A 17,645-nucleotide genomic window follows, 5' to 3' on the forward strand; every position below is an offset into this window, starting at 1 on the left:
AAGAGAGACGAGGAGAAAGAGGAATCCGGCTGACATGGCGTTTGAAGTGATTTTGCGGGTCCAGTCCCCACGGTATGTTGACAGAATTCGCAAAACACCTTATCGACTGAAGCATAAAAGTCATTAGGATACTGCTCTGCTCTGAATTTAGGGTTTAGTGGGGAATTTCTTCCGATGTTAACGTTAACCACGCACCGAAGCAGCTAGACGCTTGGACATTTCTCCGTGTTGTGTGTAACACGCAGTGGTCCACGCCTCCCTCCCTCCTTGCAACAAACTTTCCACCCAAAAACGGAATTTCTATTTCATAATGAATTAAATAATTGTATAAAGAATTTTCAATGTTCTGTCATCTAATAATATATTCCATTACCTTTCCTATCTGTATCAAAGTCAAAATGTTGGTATCATAACAACACTACAACATACAAAAGCAGCTTGACAACCGATATCCTTTGCGTTTGATTGATTGAAAACTTTATTAACAGATTGCAGAATGGGTACAGTACAGTACGGCTCAATACACACAATTGTTAAGGGGATGCAGACCAGAGAAAGACTTTCGTCTTGTTTACATCAGGGTCCCCCATTTTCAATTCATAGTGTGCACACGCACAGTATAATATGCATGTGATAAATAGTTAATAAACTCTGTGTTACTTGAAAAATTTTCACTGTGCTCCAAAATTTTTATTTAGATTTTATTTATTAACATTTTATTTAGGAGCACATGTGCTCCTTGGGAAAAAGGTTAGCGTAGAGCCCTATATATGGAGACATTAACATTACATTATCAAACATAGGGACGAAGACTGTAAAAAAAAAATTCAACAATGTTTTATAATCCTTATGTTAATTTTCATCATAAAAATTCAGTGCCCCGGAAATACAAAAAAAAGCCCCCGAAAATCAATTAAGGGGGGCAAAAAAAGCCCTTGAAAAGAAATGTTAATTTCTAACCCTGATATACCCATTTATAAACCTGCATATAACCTTGTGCTGGTCCGGCCTTCGGCTTTCTTCTTCATAAACCTGCATATAACCCATATAACTCTGTATGATAGCATGTACAACCGTATATAAATATTTATTCTTTCCGTATATATATTATCTACCCACATCCGTCTGTACAAACCTGCATTATAATCCTTTTTACATATCTGTAGATACTATATCTGTACATATCCCTTACCTAGTCTTACTAGTTACGCTGCTGGCCAGTATCACTAATACCAGTGTCTTTATACCTGTATATATTAATACTCTGTACATACATCTGATTATTACACTATACTCAGTAGTACTCTTTTATATATCGTATACTCAGTTTAATGACCTGTACATTACTGTTGCACTTTACTGTTTAATTTTTTTATTACTTTACTGTAATATTACATTTTTTTGGTTGGAGACAAAAGTTTTTGGTTATAATGACAATTACATTTGAATCTAATCTAATATAATGTAATAATTCCCACAAACAAACAACTCACCGACAGGGGGAGCGGTGGTGGTGATCTCTACGGTGTTCTGAGCTGGTGTGATCTGCACCAGAGTGGGGGGCTGGGGCTGAGCCGGCGGTTCTGGCAGGGTCACCGGGGGCAGAGAGGAGCTGGGGCTGCTGCAGGGCATGGTGGTGGCCTGGCCCGCGCTGACCGGGCTGCTGGGCTGGGGCAGGTTCTGGAGGCAGTTGGGGTCACGGTACTCCGACAGGTCGATCCTGCGGCCCAGGCTGGGGCGCGGCGGCTCGCACGTGGTCTGGTGTCTGTACATCGCAATGAAGCTCTCTCCCACGTGCTTCCATCTGAGGACGCAAAATAATCTCATTTACTTTTCACACATCATCATCATCTTTGTTTTACGTCCCTATTTTCCCACTACAGTGAGGTTGGACGGGGCGATGACTCCACGCCACTGGGCACGGTTTTGTGCCATGTCTTCCATTTGCAGTGGTTGTAGTTAGGGATGTCCCGATCGCATTTTATTTTGCTCCCGATCCGATCCCGATCATGTGATTTTGAGTATCTGCCGATACCGATCTTTCCCGATCCGATCTTTCACATTAGTAACCAATTTGACGCATTTTGTCAGAAACTGGCGAAGCGAGACAAGCCCCTCTGTTGCCTCAATAGCCCCTTGAGCACGGTGGCTCACATTACATTCACCCTGAGCCCCTGAGAATGTGCTTCATACGAGAAATATTCAAAGTTGCAATCTGTTTGCACATTAGTATACATTCACAGTGTTCGACTTGCGTAATGATTTGCTACATTTTGGTCTGAAATGCCGACGATAAACCTCACAAAGCGAATGTTGACGTTATCCAGGTGAATGTTAACTTCATTCAAGCGAGGCATTGCAATCAATACAGCTGTTTGGCAAAGCACCAGCCGCCTCCCCTATTCCTTTGCTCGCTCTAGTCACATAACTTGGCTGTTTCTCAGGTGGCATATTAGATTGGTCGTGTTGAACGCAGCTCTGTTCTTTCCTCCACGAGGAACGTCCGCCTTGCAAACATTGCAACTGGCTATTGGACTGACTTCGGTTTCAATTTTAAAATGCTTCCAAACTTCTGACATTTTGTCTAGCTGCTCCGAGTCATCAGGTGGACCAGTGGCGAATCCTCATGGAAGCCAACGGAAGCCAGGCCTCCCTATAAAAATATGAATTAATATCAAATATGAAAAGAAAAAAAAATTATATATAGTTTACAATAATAATAAAAAATCATTATTTTTCATCCGTTATAATTTTTTTTTTTTTTTTTTTTTTTTTTAAATGTCTCCCTCTTCTCCTTCTCTCTAACACACTGTCAGACTCACTGCAGCAGAGGAGACTGGAGAGGAGGCAGGTGGGAGGTGTCTTTCTCCAGCCTCCCCATGTATGTGGACTCCTCCTCATTCTAACCTCCCCAGAGAGCAGTCGCATTTTTTATCTCTCCTCCCTGCCCTCCAAGGCCTCCTCTACCCTCCTCCCAGCAGCCGCCTTTATCTCCGTACACCAGCGCTGTCTTTCTGCTTCTCTCGACGGTGTGGACTCTAAGCTGCAATTAATAACGGTGTGGATCCCTAATTACAACTGCCTTACAACTGCCTCCTTGACGGTGTGGACATTCTACCCTTTCTTCAATATTCCTGACTTCCCACTCAGTCAAGCAATGGATCAACTAGTAAGCTGGAGTTTTGCAGCAGTGGATCGAATCTTCTCTTCAAGAAAACAAAGTGCGACCGAACCATTGTGTCCGATAGGGACATTCCAGGCCGGGTTTGCAATTGACAGTTGGAATAATTGGCGATCAATATGCCTATATTCTATTGAGATTGAAGATGTTGAGGATCTATATCTCCTCGTCATCTTCCTGATCGGTTGGGGAGCGATCGCAATTTGGATTTGGATTTGCTGCCTTCAAGTAGTAGCAAGATTGGCGCAGGACATTAGGATGAAAGATCTGGATTAAATTAAATTAAAGCATCACAGGAATCATTGTAACCTGTTGCAACCCACCCCCCCCCCCCCCCCCCCCCGCCACGTAACTCAAGTCTGTGGAAGAAAAGAAGGAATGTTTCGAGGTCAATGAAAGAGGCCGAGGAGAAGAAGTCAAGATAAGACCTGGTTTATGACGTCCGTACCCATCGCAACTAAGGACGGGACAGTATCTGACTGTCTGAAGATAAGATGGATGGCCTCCCCCCCCCCCCCCCCCCCTCCCCATCCTCACGCAAACCTCCCCCCCACGAGCACGACTGGCGACGTGCACGGAAGGAGGGGCGGATCCCTCGACTGCCTCACACGCCCAAAACCCTAAGCCACTACCCTCTCCTTAACTCCCACCCCCCACTCTCCGCCCTCCCTCCCATCCCCCAAATTCCCTCCCCCGAGGGTGCTTCCTGAAGCTCACTGACTTTCGACATAAATGAACATTGTATCAACAAATGTGCTTTGTTTTGTATTAATTTAGGGTTGTGCCATTATTATTATGCAAAGATAATAATTGTGATTAATTCTGTAATGAGTTGTGTGTTTCTAGCATCCTTGACACCCAAGGACAACGATGGAAATAAGTCAAGAGGCTTTTACGTTACTATCCTTGACAGCAATGTAAACTGGATTAATGATCTGTTTATGTTGTGGAGTCTAAATAAAAACCTGAAACCTGAAACCTGACTCCAAAACCAATACTAGCCAATCAGATTCGAGCTGACTAAAGCCCTGCCCACACCTTAAAACGGGCCTGTCAGCAGACTAAGTAGTCTGGCCTCCCCTCTGCACATTTGAAAATGTTATTAACCCGTGACTGCTCCCACGGGCCGAATATTGCCCCGATCCTCGCAAGATTAAATCCACGGGTACCTCTCGGCGTGCCGAAGCTTTTCCTAAATCACTTCAATCATCGAAAACGAGGGGAAAAGGTCGGCTTGCGATCCAGAAAATGTTGCGTGATTTTAAAAACGCTGTATTAAGTGAGCCTATTATGGGCTCCACGCGAGCTTTCTATCACGGTCACAGAGGCACTTCACTTAGCAAAAGCGAAAGGCCTCTCCTCTGTCCTGATTCTCCTAGATCTATCTGCAGCCTTCGACACAGTCAACCACCAGATCCTCCTCGCGGCCCTCGCAGGAATGGGAGTGGCTGGCTCTGCGCTGACATGGCTGTCATCATACCTCAATGACCACTCCTACCAAGTGTCATGGAGAGGGACCCTGTCGGCCACCCGCCCCCTGCGGACGGGTGTCCCCCAGGGCTCGGTTTTAGGACCCCTTCTCTTCTCCCTCTACACTAAATCACTGGGTAACATTATCACGTCTCATGGCTTCTCCTACCATTGTTATGCCGACGATACTCAACTCTTCCTCTCCTTCCCTCCCTCAGATATCCTCGTCTCTGAGCGGATCTCGGCCTGTCTGTCCGACATCTCCGCCTGGATGACGACCAACAACCTCAAACTGAACCTAAGCTAAACAGAATTGCTCCACCTGCCGGCCAAATCCTCCCCCCTGACCGACCTTTCCATCACAGTCGAGAATGCAGCTGTGACCGCGTCCCCGACCGCCAAGAACATTGGTGTTGTCCTCGACGACCAGTTGAACTTCTCTGCTCACATCGCAGCGACAACCAGAACCTGCCGATTCCTCCTGAGCAACGTCAGAAGGATCCGCCCCTTCCTGACAAAAGAAGCCACCCAACTCCTCGTCCAATCAACAGTCATCTCCCGCCTCGACTACTGCAACGCACTGCTCGCTGGCCTCCCGGCCACTGCCACTAAGCCTCTTCAACTCATTCAGAACGCAGCGGCCCGCCTGATCTCAAACCTACCGAAGTCGGCCCATGTCACCCCACTTCTTAGGGACCTGCACTGGCTCCCCATTGCTGCACGAATCCGCTTCAAGGCCCTTGACCTAGCATACCGTGCGGCAAAGGGAACCGCTCCCGCCTACCTCCGGTCAATGGTCTCTAACTACACACCCTCAAGACCCCTACGCTCTGCATCTTCTGGCCGCCTCAGACCTACTCCTATCCAAGCTCCGGGAGGGTCATCAAAGAGAAGTCACCTATTCTCAGTCCTTGCCCCACAATGGTGGAATGAACTACCCACCCCAGTTAGGACAGCCGAATCCCGTCCAATCTTTCGCCGTCGACTAAAGACGCACTTCTTCAACCATTATCTGAATTAAAAAAAGAAAAAAAAATCTAACCCTAACTAACCATACTGTCATGCACTTGTCCTAATAAACTAACCTACACTGTAGCACTCAACACTTTGATGAACATTGTTACTCAGCTGATAGAGTTGTGCCCTTCCTGATGGCTTGTCGTACAGAACTTGTAAGTCGCTTTGGATAAAAGCGTCAGCTAAATGACTAAATGTAAATGTGGGAACATCTGGGCGTCCCGCAACTTTTACTCATTCACATGTACCCCCGAAAATGCTTAGAAAAGGAAACCAGAAAGCGTGGAATAAACTCGCCGAAACGGAAAAGTGTCCCACGGGCGCGCCGTGATTCCGATCCGCGTGAAAATATTCACAGCCATAGACGAGACCGTGGGACACCTTTTTGCAACCGAATATGTGTCTCGAATTTGCTCCGACGCGGCGCGCAAAATCGTGCAAGGAAAAATCTGACCAAAAATGAACCAATGCTCCAGCAGTATTAATGACCCTGATGTAAACAAGACAAACGTCTTTCTCTGGTCTGCATCCCCTTATAAAATTGTGTGTATTGAGCCGTACTGTATTGTACCCATTCTGCAATCTGTTAAATAAATAAAAAGAAAGTTTGACTGGCCGCCGAGCCATACTGTAGTGTACATGGTGACTGCTTGACTTAAAAAAAATATATATATATATATATATATATATTAATAAAAATATTTAATAAAAAAAAAATTATTTCTTTTTGGCATCCCTTGTTATTTTACCCACGCGACGCCACTGAGGTGGACATAACCTGACGGCAGTGTTGCGGGAGCGACGCGTTGTGAGCTTGTAGGTCTGCTATTTTCGGCATACGTCACTGTCGTGCGACGGTGTAAATAAAAAAAAAATTGTTTTGGCAAATTCTTCTGCTCTGTGTGACAATAAATAAATGAATGATGATATGTCATTTAAAACCAAAACTAAGGCATCAGTATGACTTTAAGACGTGAACATGGTCTGAAGTATTTTTATTTTTTTCACCAATCCCGATCTTCTGAAAATCATGTGATCGGCCCCCGATCCCGATCACGTGATCGGGACATCCCTAGTTGTAGTGTCATCATTCTTGGTTTGTGGCTAGATTCATACCTCGGATGCCCTTCCTTACAGGTAACCCCATTGTCGGTGAGGACCTAGCCTTTGCGTATTCCTAGGCAGTGCGGTTTTCTTTCAGGGTTTTCTCCCTTAGCCTTTGCCCCTACACACACACACACACACGGCAGTGCGGCACCCTGTATCCCTAGGTAGGGAGGCTAGAGAGGGTACTAACACTTGCCCAAGGTGGACCCTCAGACTAGTGGAGGGAAGGAGTTGTCTTAATTCTCCATTCTAGTTCGGCTTCCGCTAGAACTAGCCACTGCCCCTTTCACACAGAAAGAAAAAAGCTATTCCATTCAGTTTCACAAGTGACAGGTAAATTGGATATGTAATAATAATGGTAAATGGTGCAGTTCTATAGCAGCTTTCATCCAAAGCGCTTTACAATTCTGTTCCTCACATTCACACATTCACACACCGATGGCAACCATGCAAGGCGCCAACCTGCACATCGGGAGCAATTAGGGGTTATGTGTCTTGCTCAAGGACACCGACACACTGCTCGGGACGAGCGGGAATTTAACCGGGAACCTTCTGACTACCAGAGCCACTAGAACTAGAAGGGCACTCGGACAGATGCCTACACACACACACGCAGGCAAAGCCATACCCATCTGGTTAACATTAGCTATACACCTACTATGAAGATTTGTTAGAGCTATATTTCATTATTGCCATGGAGCAAGACACCTCACTAGAATTCACCTCAACTTTGGAGGGTAAAACAAAACACGTAGCAACACTGAACTGGCAGCTGCACTTACACACCAATTTAAATTCCATTCACGCTCTCGCCAGATGCACCCGGTAGCCCCGCAAGAAGACTTGAATACAAAAACATTTCATATATTTAATGTATTTTTATCTCTCGGCAGCCGGGCTGTCCCCCCAAAATGTAATACCTGTGCAAATTAAATTGAAGCCTTTTTAATACCTTTTAAGGTCTTAAATTGAGGATTATGAATGAAAGACTTTTTAATACCACGCAGATACCCTGTGTGACAGCTGTGCTCTCTGCTCACTCACCACTCACTAAACCACTGGAACATCTGTTTAAGAACCACAACGGTGTGCTTGATAATGTACCACATGCAATTCTACAGTCATGAATGGTCTCTTAAAACATTTTTATTTCACTTGCAAAGAAAGTTAAGAAGAATCTCCTGCTTTGGACTTTCTCCTCCTCCGAAGATTGTGCAGTCTGCCCACAATGTGCGTTTCTGCCTATACTACTTTAGAGTTTAGACCAGCCATCTCATTTGGCCAAATAGCGAACATTCTAAATACGTCCTCTTTAAAGCGTTGCCTAACCTAACTAACACGATCTTGTTGTAACCAAGAGATTTGCTGGAAAGAATGATCAAATTTTTGCATAGATCACTAGATATCTCAACTTTTAATAATGTGGGCAATTCCTGAATAACAAGGTGACAGAAGAGGATTGGCTGTATAATTACAGGAGTCTCGGTGAGGCTCAGGCTTTGGCGCCCTCTTGCATTTATGTTTACCCTCATCATTAATTTTACTGGGCAAGGATGGAAATTAATTCAAATAGAATACTTGTCGATCGATTTGAAAAATATTCGAGAATTCAAGTCGTTGGCCTGCTGTCAGCCTATGTGCTGGAAAAGTTAGGGCTGGTGCAGACAGATAGACAGAAGTCACGGAACCAATTGCAATACCACCAAAAAGAGCGAGGGGCACTCACGAGAAGCAGCGGATAGGCTGAACCAGGACCAGATCATGCTTGGGTTCACAGTGGGAGAGAGCCTGTCTGCGTTTCCGTAGATCCATGGCCTCCTGCACAACGGACTGGCTGTCCTCTTCATCAACGTCCACATAGTGAACAGACAGGTCACTGCACACAAAACAACACAGCATGACGGGTCAGAGGTTCCAAGCGACAGAGGGCCACGGTACAATCTCAGAAGAAGTTGAGGAATATGTGCAATAAATCTAGTCTTCAACTTAAACCATGCTTTCAGTGGAGATCTCGATAGAGGAAAAGTCCTTAGTCTAGAACAAAGAGTAGTCCATGTCTGTTAAACCACCCACTAGAGCAGGGATCGGCAATAGGCGGCCCGCTGGCCGAAATGGGCCCGCCAGCAATAATTTCTGGCCCGTCAGGTTATTTTGAGAATATGTTTATTTTACGCGCAGGAAATATTCACTTGTCGTGACGCCAGAGTGTCTTTGTGAAGCTGTATCTATCTATTCATCATATCTATGGCTGTCACTATAGCCAATGGACCTATCTCAAACCCTGCCCTCTTTTCTTGATCCTCCAATCACAGCTGTCGCTTACCTCGGATTTCCTCGTACTACAAACAAAGTTTGTCCGAGGTAAGCGACAGCTGTGATTGGAGGATCAAGAAAAGGGGCAGGGTTTGAGATAGGTGCATTGAAATGCTAGAAATAGTCACGTGGACTGGGAGAACCAATGGAATTTCACTTTCACTTCCTCGTTTGGGATGACAAAATGGCATCCAATGTAATAAAAAAAAGTCAACCAACGAACTCGATTCTTGTACCGGATCTCCTCTCTGGTAAACAAGAATACCCTGAAGACTCTAGCAGGAGCACTCATTCAAGGGTACTACGACTATGCTTGGACCTCATGGTATCAGACTACTGCTTGACCTGACTCCTAGAACCCACCTCACCCCTGCCCACTTTGACAACCTAGGATGGCTTAGAGTAGACGACAGAGTACAGCAACTTGCAATGGGCCTGGTCTACAAGATACACTACGCGACCAAGGTACCCATGTACATGTCAAAATACTTCCCAAAGGTCAGTGAATACCACGATCACAACACCAGAGGGAGCTCCACAAATCATGTTAAACCCAGATTCGGCTCAAACAAGGGACTAAACACGTTTCGCAATTATGCCACATCAATGTGGAACGCCCTACCCAAAGCTGTAAAGGAATGTGAATCACTACCCACTTTCAAAAACACTCAAAAAACACCTACGGGAGACTGCAATTCGAAACTGGCCCCTACAAATGTCCTAACCTAGTTGTACAGTAAATGACCAAGTATGGCTTTGTCAGTATTCCAATGTACAGTGTACAATGTGTGTGTCCCCCTACCCAACCCCCCCCCCCCACCTCCAATGTACAGCCCCCACCCACCCACCCACCCACCCAACCCCACCCACCCAACCTCCTCCAATGTACAGTTTCTACGTCAAATGTATATACACTCTTTTTCTGGACACTTTTGTATCACAAACAGTACTGTATTTGCAAATCTGATATGTCATAAATGTATAGATGTAGCAGTACTGTCTATATGCATGTCATATATGTTATGATGAATTGAAAATGGGGGACTAGGGATGGGCGATATAATGATAACGATAAATATCGCGATATATTTTAATAATCGATATCGAATAAAAAAATCAAAAAAAAATTATATATATTTTTTTTTCTTTTTTTTGTGACCTGCAACAGGGCAGTTTTAAAACCAGAGACAGTGGACAGACTTGTCTTTCTTGCCTGCAACTTAAAGTAATGGCTTTGCTTGTCCAAATGACAATACTGACCAAATTGAGATTTATTTTTCTCTTGTCCATTTATTTTGTTTGCTTTCTAATTTAAAATACAGTTTGAAACAGTCTGTACACAGTAGGCTATGTGTGCTAGCAGAACTAAACTCCAGTCACGAGTCACGGTCCACCAAAAAAGCGCCAAAAGATCGAAAATAAACTAGCAGAGCCAGAACTGTTCAACTCCCCTGGAGCCACAGCCAGCAGAGAAGCCGGTTTACTTTCGCTTTTAAACCAGCTGCAGCCTGAGAACTGGAGTGTGAGGGGATGTAACACTAAAGATGGCGGCAATGACAAAGAATTGCTGCAAAATAAACATACATCTGTTGTTAAAAAAAAAATTAAAAATTAATACTTATAACAATTCGATAATTATCGATATCGAGAAATATGATAACATTATCATATCGTTATCGCAATATGATTTTTTTCCATATCGCCCAGCCCTATGGGGGACCCTGATGTAAACAAGACGAAAGTCTTTCTCTGGTCTGCATCCCCTTAACAATTGTATGTATTGAGCTGTACTGTACTGTACCCATTCTGCAATCTGTTAATAAACGTTTCAATTCAATTCAATGCCGTCATGCGAGCGAACTTTTGCCAAAACAAAACAAACGTCTTTGAATAACTTCTTTGCAACGGGGAACTACCAACTGATGAGCCAGAAGAGGAGCCTACGACCTATAAAGCTTCTTTTAATAAACAGGAGTCATACTTAAAATACGGAATATCGCAACAGGTAACTCTCGCAATAAGCAACCGGTGGTGACTCTCGTGTGTTGACATGGCAACACGAGGAAATGAAGCAAGCAACTGTGTTCAAGTTGGGTGGACATTGTTTCAAACATTAGCATGGATTTTGGAGGACCGAAGCAGAAACAATAATAAGTCCAGGGCAGGGCTGCATGCATTATGGTGAGTGTTGTGTTTTAATAATAATAATACACCAGCTGTGGTGCTTCAAATCAAATGCACCCTACTGATCTCGATTTATAATGCGAGCACCTGCATTAAAATCAAATGACTGATATGTTCATGTGTTATGCACTGTGTGAGAGGCACTTTATAATAGAAAAAAGACAGTGCAAACATGTATATGTCGTTTTTTTTGACAGAGTTAAAAAAAAAAATCACTATCATTGGCCCGCCACACAATGGCTTGGGGAAAATTTGGCCCGTGGGCAAACCTAATTGCCGACCCCTGCACTAATAATAACTTTATTTGTATAGCACTTTTCATACAGAGGTTGCAGTTCAAAGTGCTTCACAACAATAAAAAATACAGGCATGAGCGAGCATAGCAAGGTATGGTAAATCACAGTGTTTCACATTAGGATCTAGCATCCCAATAGGCTGTTTACAGTTTCATTCAGTAAAACAAATAATAAAATAGTTTAAAATGATTAAGTTTAAAAATAGTCTAAAAATTATAAAATAGAACGGACGTACAACAACAGTAAAAAATACAGGCATAAGCGAGCATACAAATTTAAAATGTAAATAGCAAGGTTACAGTAAAAAGTGTGATAAGATTGTTCAATCAGATGAAAATGGCCCAGTTAGGAGAATCAACCTTGGCTAGGCGGTGAACACCATGTACCTAACTGGTCTGGAATGTTAAACAACTTTGAAAGATTTAGGTCAAAAGTCATCTTCTCCTCACAACAGAGCATCAAGTATTTGCTTGCATTACCCCACAGTGAAATGCCTGAGCAAAGAGATTTTAAGCTGTCTTTTAAAGATGTCTAGCGAGTTGGCTTCTCTGATGTTTTGGGGTAGTTTGTTCCACAGTTTTGGGGCATAGTTGATAAAGGCTGCATTACCGATCCTCTTTTGACTGTTTCTGGGAGCCTCTAGTAGTCCAGCAGCTGATGAGTATATGAAAGTAAAATGACCCGTCTATACTACGATACACTCAAATTTGATGAACAATACCACTGACCTTACCCCTCCTGCTCACTTGTACTCTTTTTGTAAGTGGCTTTAGATAAAAGTGTCAGCTAAATGACCAACTGTAACTGTAAGGTAAGCAGGGACTCACCACTTCATGAACATCTGCATGGTGTCCCTCTTTAGACAGGGCTGCTCCTCAAAGATCTTCTCCTTCAACACCAGCCCTTTGGTGTAACAATGGTCCTTCTCCAGGGCCTTGGAGATGAAATACAAACAGCCTGGAGAAACACCCACAGAAATACTCCCCTTACTAACATTATATGTGAATTTGAACTTCCAACAAAAACACATCAAAGGAATGCCTTATAGTCACATTAGGGGTGTAACGATGCAACCTCATAACGATTAAATTCGATTACGATTCTTCAGGCAACGATTCAATGCATCATGAAATCTCTTATAGAAAATTTAAAAAGAGATTAAAATCTCTTTTTCAAGAGCTTGGCCAGATCGCTCTTGAAAGAGATTTTAATCTCAATGATGCTTATCTGGTTAAATAAAAGATTTGATTGATTGATCTTCATTTGACCACGATTCGATTCGATTAATTTTCTTATCAGTTAATACCCCCAAATGTGGCTGGGGGAACTGATTCACTCAGCATGAATAGACTTCGAAAAGAAATTCTTAAAAAAAAAGAAATGTCTATTACAACGCTATTGCAATCAAATACAATTATGGATAAGGCCGCAAGTACACAGAGCATAAGAGGATGTGAGACGTACAGCTGTAGTCACTGAGTGTATAGAGGATAGTGATGAGGTTGTCCAGACAGGGCCAGTGGTCAGGGTTGCAGTGCAGACCCTCCTCGAAGGCGTGCCGAGCCAGAGGGATGCGCACCAGACGCACCGCCACCTGACCGATCTTGTACCACATGTTCACGTCAGTGGAATCCAACATAACAGCCTGGGGGAGGGAGGGAGGGAGGGGTAAAATAATTGTTAGGTGTGTGTGTTGGTATAGTAGAAGTAGAAAGCTTTATCGTCATTGCACAATACAGTACAACGAGATTGGTTTGTGCAGCACCTAAAATAACGATACCTACATACCCACTCTACCAAACACATCCATGATGTACCTATAGACACTAGGGATGGGTACCGAATTCGGTACTTTTGAGGTACCGAACCGAAACACGTCGGTACTACCGAGTATCGAATCAAGTGAGATACCGGGAAAAAAAAGAAAAAAAAATTACTTTTTTTTTTACCTTTTTTTTTTTTTTTACTTTTTTCTTTTCATGTCAACGTTCACACGCACAATATATGCTTACCTAGGATTTGACTTGATTCAACAACAAAGCAGTCGGAGCAATGACAAGCCGAAAACTGTCGAAATTGTAGTTACCGTAATTCCTCTAATAGTAACCCTGGCTTGTATTTGTTTCAACTGTAGCGGGTACCAGGCTTGTATTAGGAGGAGGCCTGTATAAGAGGGAGGCCTATATTTCAAATTTTCAAACGGATCATAATGAATAAATCAACATTTTGTGTCAGTTTGAACCCAGTAAAATGTACTGGGTTCATTTATTGAAACCAAGTACTGTATGAAATAGTAAACAGTGCAATTACAGGTGGTCACTGGTCATTTCAACGTTTTCAAAGTGAAATCAAGTAACTAGCTCAGTATGCAGCTCAGTATATTAGTAACCCGGCTTGTATTAGGAGGCCGGCTTATAATTGCTTAGCTCAAGAGCGCACCCGGCCATTAATAGAGACCCGGTTTGTAATTGAGACCCGGTTACTATTAGAGGAATTACGGTATTTGAAGTTTGGATTTTTTTTTCGACTGAGGTAGGTAAATTAAATTTCTTGAGACTAAAGTACCGAAAAAAGGTACCGTTGGGTACCGGTATCGATTCACAGGTACCGGTTCAAATGTGAAAAGTACCCATCCCTAATAGACACACTACCATACATACATGTGTTGTACCAATACTCACTGACACACCACACAATCATGTAACCACTCATACCCTCTGCTGCATATGCACTTATTCACAGGAACATTAAAAAGGTTTAAAAAAGCATTGCAAAAACATCACAATAGAAAAAAAAAATTGCATATCGGCGGAAAATATTGCACATTAACGAATACCATTACCACAGTGTGTGTGTGTGTGTGTGTGTGTGTGTGTGTGTGTGTGTGTGTGTGTGTAAAAACTCCAGTACTGTGTGTTATTCATGCCCATTCAACAGACATGCTCAGCTTGTTGCACAATCACTTAAGTTTCCCACGCCATTGGAATGACCAAGAAACCAACTCTGAGGCCCAATGTTTTTTTTTTAGGAATGCCCCGATCGATTGTTATCGGCAGATATTCTGTATAAATATGAGATTGGGGGAATTACAGTAATCCTTTCTAGTTGCCGATTGCGAAAACCGATCCACAACACCAAAAAAACAACATGAGCCAATTCTCAGCGGAGTTGGTGTCATTGTCGCATGCTGACTGACCTAAAACATGTCAACTGTGTGGAACTACAGTATTACAAAGTGTTGGAGACGGATGTAACAAATGCCACCTGCAATGTAGACTGACCTATAATACGCTGCTATAACAAAACTAGAAAAACGATCTGTATCTGCAGTGTATGGACCGATATGGCTCATAGACGATCAGCGATCGGTGGCAAAAAAAACATTATCGGGGCATATGCTCATTTTATGCCTAGCTTTATGTCTGCATTGCTCTTATTCTGCCAATTTTATTTTATATGCTGTGCTTTCTATAGTGTCAACTCTATGCTCATTTTATGCCTATTTTTATGTCTGCACTTTATGCATTGCTCTCATTCTGCCAATTCTATGCTCATTTTATACCTGTCTATTTTACTGCTGTGAAACACTTTGGTTTGTTTTTTTCCGGTATTTTGATTTTACCTCCAAGTAGAACTCCATAGCGGTCTCCAAGTCATCTCTCAACGCAGCCAAACTAGCCAGATTCTTGAAAGTAGAGTATTTCAACATCAACCCTGGATGCTTGAGACCCACCTTCTGATCCTCTGAGGGTTTGGCCTAAAATGAGAGGAGGTATCAAATTTGGCATCAGTTCCAAGTGTACATGCAGTGTCATCTTAACACTCTCATTGCCAGCCATGGGGTGCGCCTTACCCCCCTTCAATGTCACCACCCACTTCAATGATAGCGCTCTCATATTTGCAAACGCATAAACTGTCTTAAAATATGTGTCTAATCTGGCCGTCGCTTATCAATGACTTGTTTGCAGTCAACATTGTCGAAACGTATTTTTTTTTAATAATCGGTTAATTTCCGTTTTATACCATTTTGAAAAACGCTCGTTTGTTTAAGTTTCAGGAAAATATAAAGATTCTGTGATAATCGCCCTTTACTGAAATATTCTGGAATACACAAAAACTGTCATTTTTCAGCCTATTTATTAATCGTTTTCAAATAAACTCTAGATTATCGATAGTATATGTGTACGTATGCACGCTATAGAAGCGAGCTGAAAAATCGATTCTCTCATTTCCTGATCAGCACACACATAGGGCACACGTTGATATCTCTGTGAAAAAAGGTCTGATTATCCTAAGACTGGTAAAATAGATTCCTTACCTCAGATCAGATGTTCTCCAAAAAGATTATTCCAATTCCTGATCGTCATTCCAAATATCGATCGCGTTTATTGATCCAACGCTGGGTACTGGAAATATGTATTCCACGCTGTTCTGATGGTCCACAATGAATCCGATCCTCTCGGGTGACTTGCCCGAGAAGTAAAATGAGGAAGCAGGATTTTTTTTTTTACCATGTGTTTCATTCAATCCATTCCAAAGGGGTGCAGTACAACAGGGAGAGACGATAGGGGGCGGTATTTTCCCAATGAAGCTCAGAGAGAGTTTGCAGCACTAACGTGAGACTAGATTGATGAAATATGAATTCAAATCGCTAATAAAAAAAAACAAGATCTCTCGTCGTTGGCAATGAACGGTCGACATGAACAAACAAGATATCTCGTCGTTGGCATTGAAAGTGTTAACACCGTCAGCAAAGATACAGGAGGATAATGTGATGAGGGGATATGACTATGTTATAGGGGTGGGGGGGAATCGATTGATTGAAAACTTTATTAACAGATTGCAGAATGGGTACAATACAGTACAGCTCAATACACACAATTGTTAAGGGGATGCAGACCAGAGAAAGACTTTCGTCTTGTTTACATCAGGGTCCCCCATTTTAAATTCATCATAACATATATGACATACACGACATACAGATAGAGAGTACTGCTACATCTATACATTTATGACATACCAGATTTACAAATACAGTACTGTTTGTGATACAAAAATAGTCTAAAAAATAGAGTATATACATTTGACGCAGAAACTGTACATTGGAGGAGGTTGGGTAGGTAGGGGGGGGGGTCGGTTAGGCGGGGGGGGGGGGGAACTGTACAACTGTACAAGCAAAACTGTACATTGGAATATCGACGAAACCTTACTTGGTCCCAAGAAGAGGGTCCTGTGTATTATTGAGTTAGGAGTACATTTACAGGGGCCAGTTTCGAATTGCAGTCTCCCGTAGGTGCTCTTTGAGAGTGATTTTGAAAGTGGGTAGTGATTCACATTCCTTTACAGCTTTGGGTAGGGCGTTCCACATTGATGTGGTACATTTTGCAAAACGTGTTTAGTCCCTTGTTTGAGCCGAATCTGGGTTTAACATGATTTGTGGTGTGATTTGTGATGTTTGTAATCTTGTTTTTAGCGCCTTTGAGGTGCTTTGGTACCATGAGGTGCAAACATAATCGTAGTACCCTTGAATGAGTGCTCCTGCCAGAGTCTTCAGGGTATTCTTGTTTACCAGAGAGGAGATCGGGTACAAGAATCGAGTTTGTTGGTTGACTTTTTTTATTACATTGGATGCCATTTTGTCACAGGAAAGATTTGCCTCTATGATGGAAACTTGGTATGTAATTTCATCTTTCCTTGTGACAATATTGTCACCCACTGTAACTGAGAAGCCGTCGGTCTTGCTGAGTTTGTTATTTGATCCAAAGAGAATGGACTCTGTTTTACCCAGGTGTAATGATAGTTTGTTATCTTATCAGTGAGACAGGTGCAGATTCTGCCGAGTTCTGAGCTGAGGGTTTTTTCAACCTGTAACTTGTTCTTGTTAGAGACCAGCAGGGCTGAGTCGTCCGCGAACAAGAACAAGTTGCAGTCACAAGCTGACGACATGTCATTTGAATCAATTAGGAACAGTAGCGGTCGTAGTATGCTTCCTTGTGGAACACCACAGCTCACTGTGAGGGGGGGGGGGTACTGTTTACCTCCACCATCTGGTCTCTCCCCTCAAGGTAGGATTGCAT

The 17,645-nt window shown here is 42.9% G+C and overlaps 1 protein-coding gene across 1 annotated transcript in view; it reads right to left on the reverse strand.

Annotated features, from left to right (window-relative positions):
- Positions 1–17,645, reverse strand: part of cabin1 (calcineurin binding protein 1) — a 247,311-nt gene that overhangs the window by 227,911 nt on the left and 1,755 nt on the right. The window contains 5 exon segments of the mRNA XM_084323492.1: positions 1,494–1,804; positions 8,502–8,651; positions 12,396–12,525; positions 13,033–13,213; positions 15,191–15,325. Coding sequence (XP_084179618.1) covers positions 1,494–1,804; positions 8,502–8,651; positions 12,396–12,525; positions 13,033–13,213; positions 15,191–15,325 — 907 coding nt within the window.

Source organism: Notolepis coatsorum (genome assembly GCF_963971535.1).
Source record: "Notolepis coatsorum genome assembly, chromosome: 10".
Lineage (NCBI taxonomy): Eukaryota > Metazoa > Chordata > Actinopteri > Aulopiformes > Paralepididae > Notolepis > Notolepis coatsorum.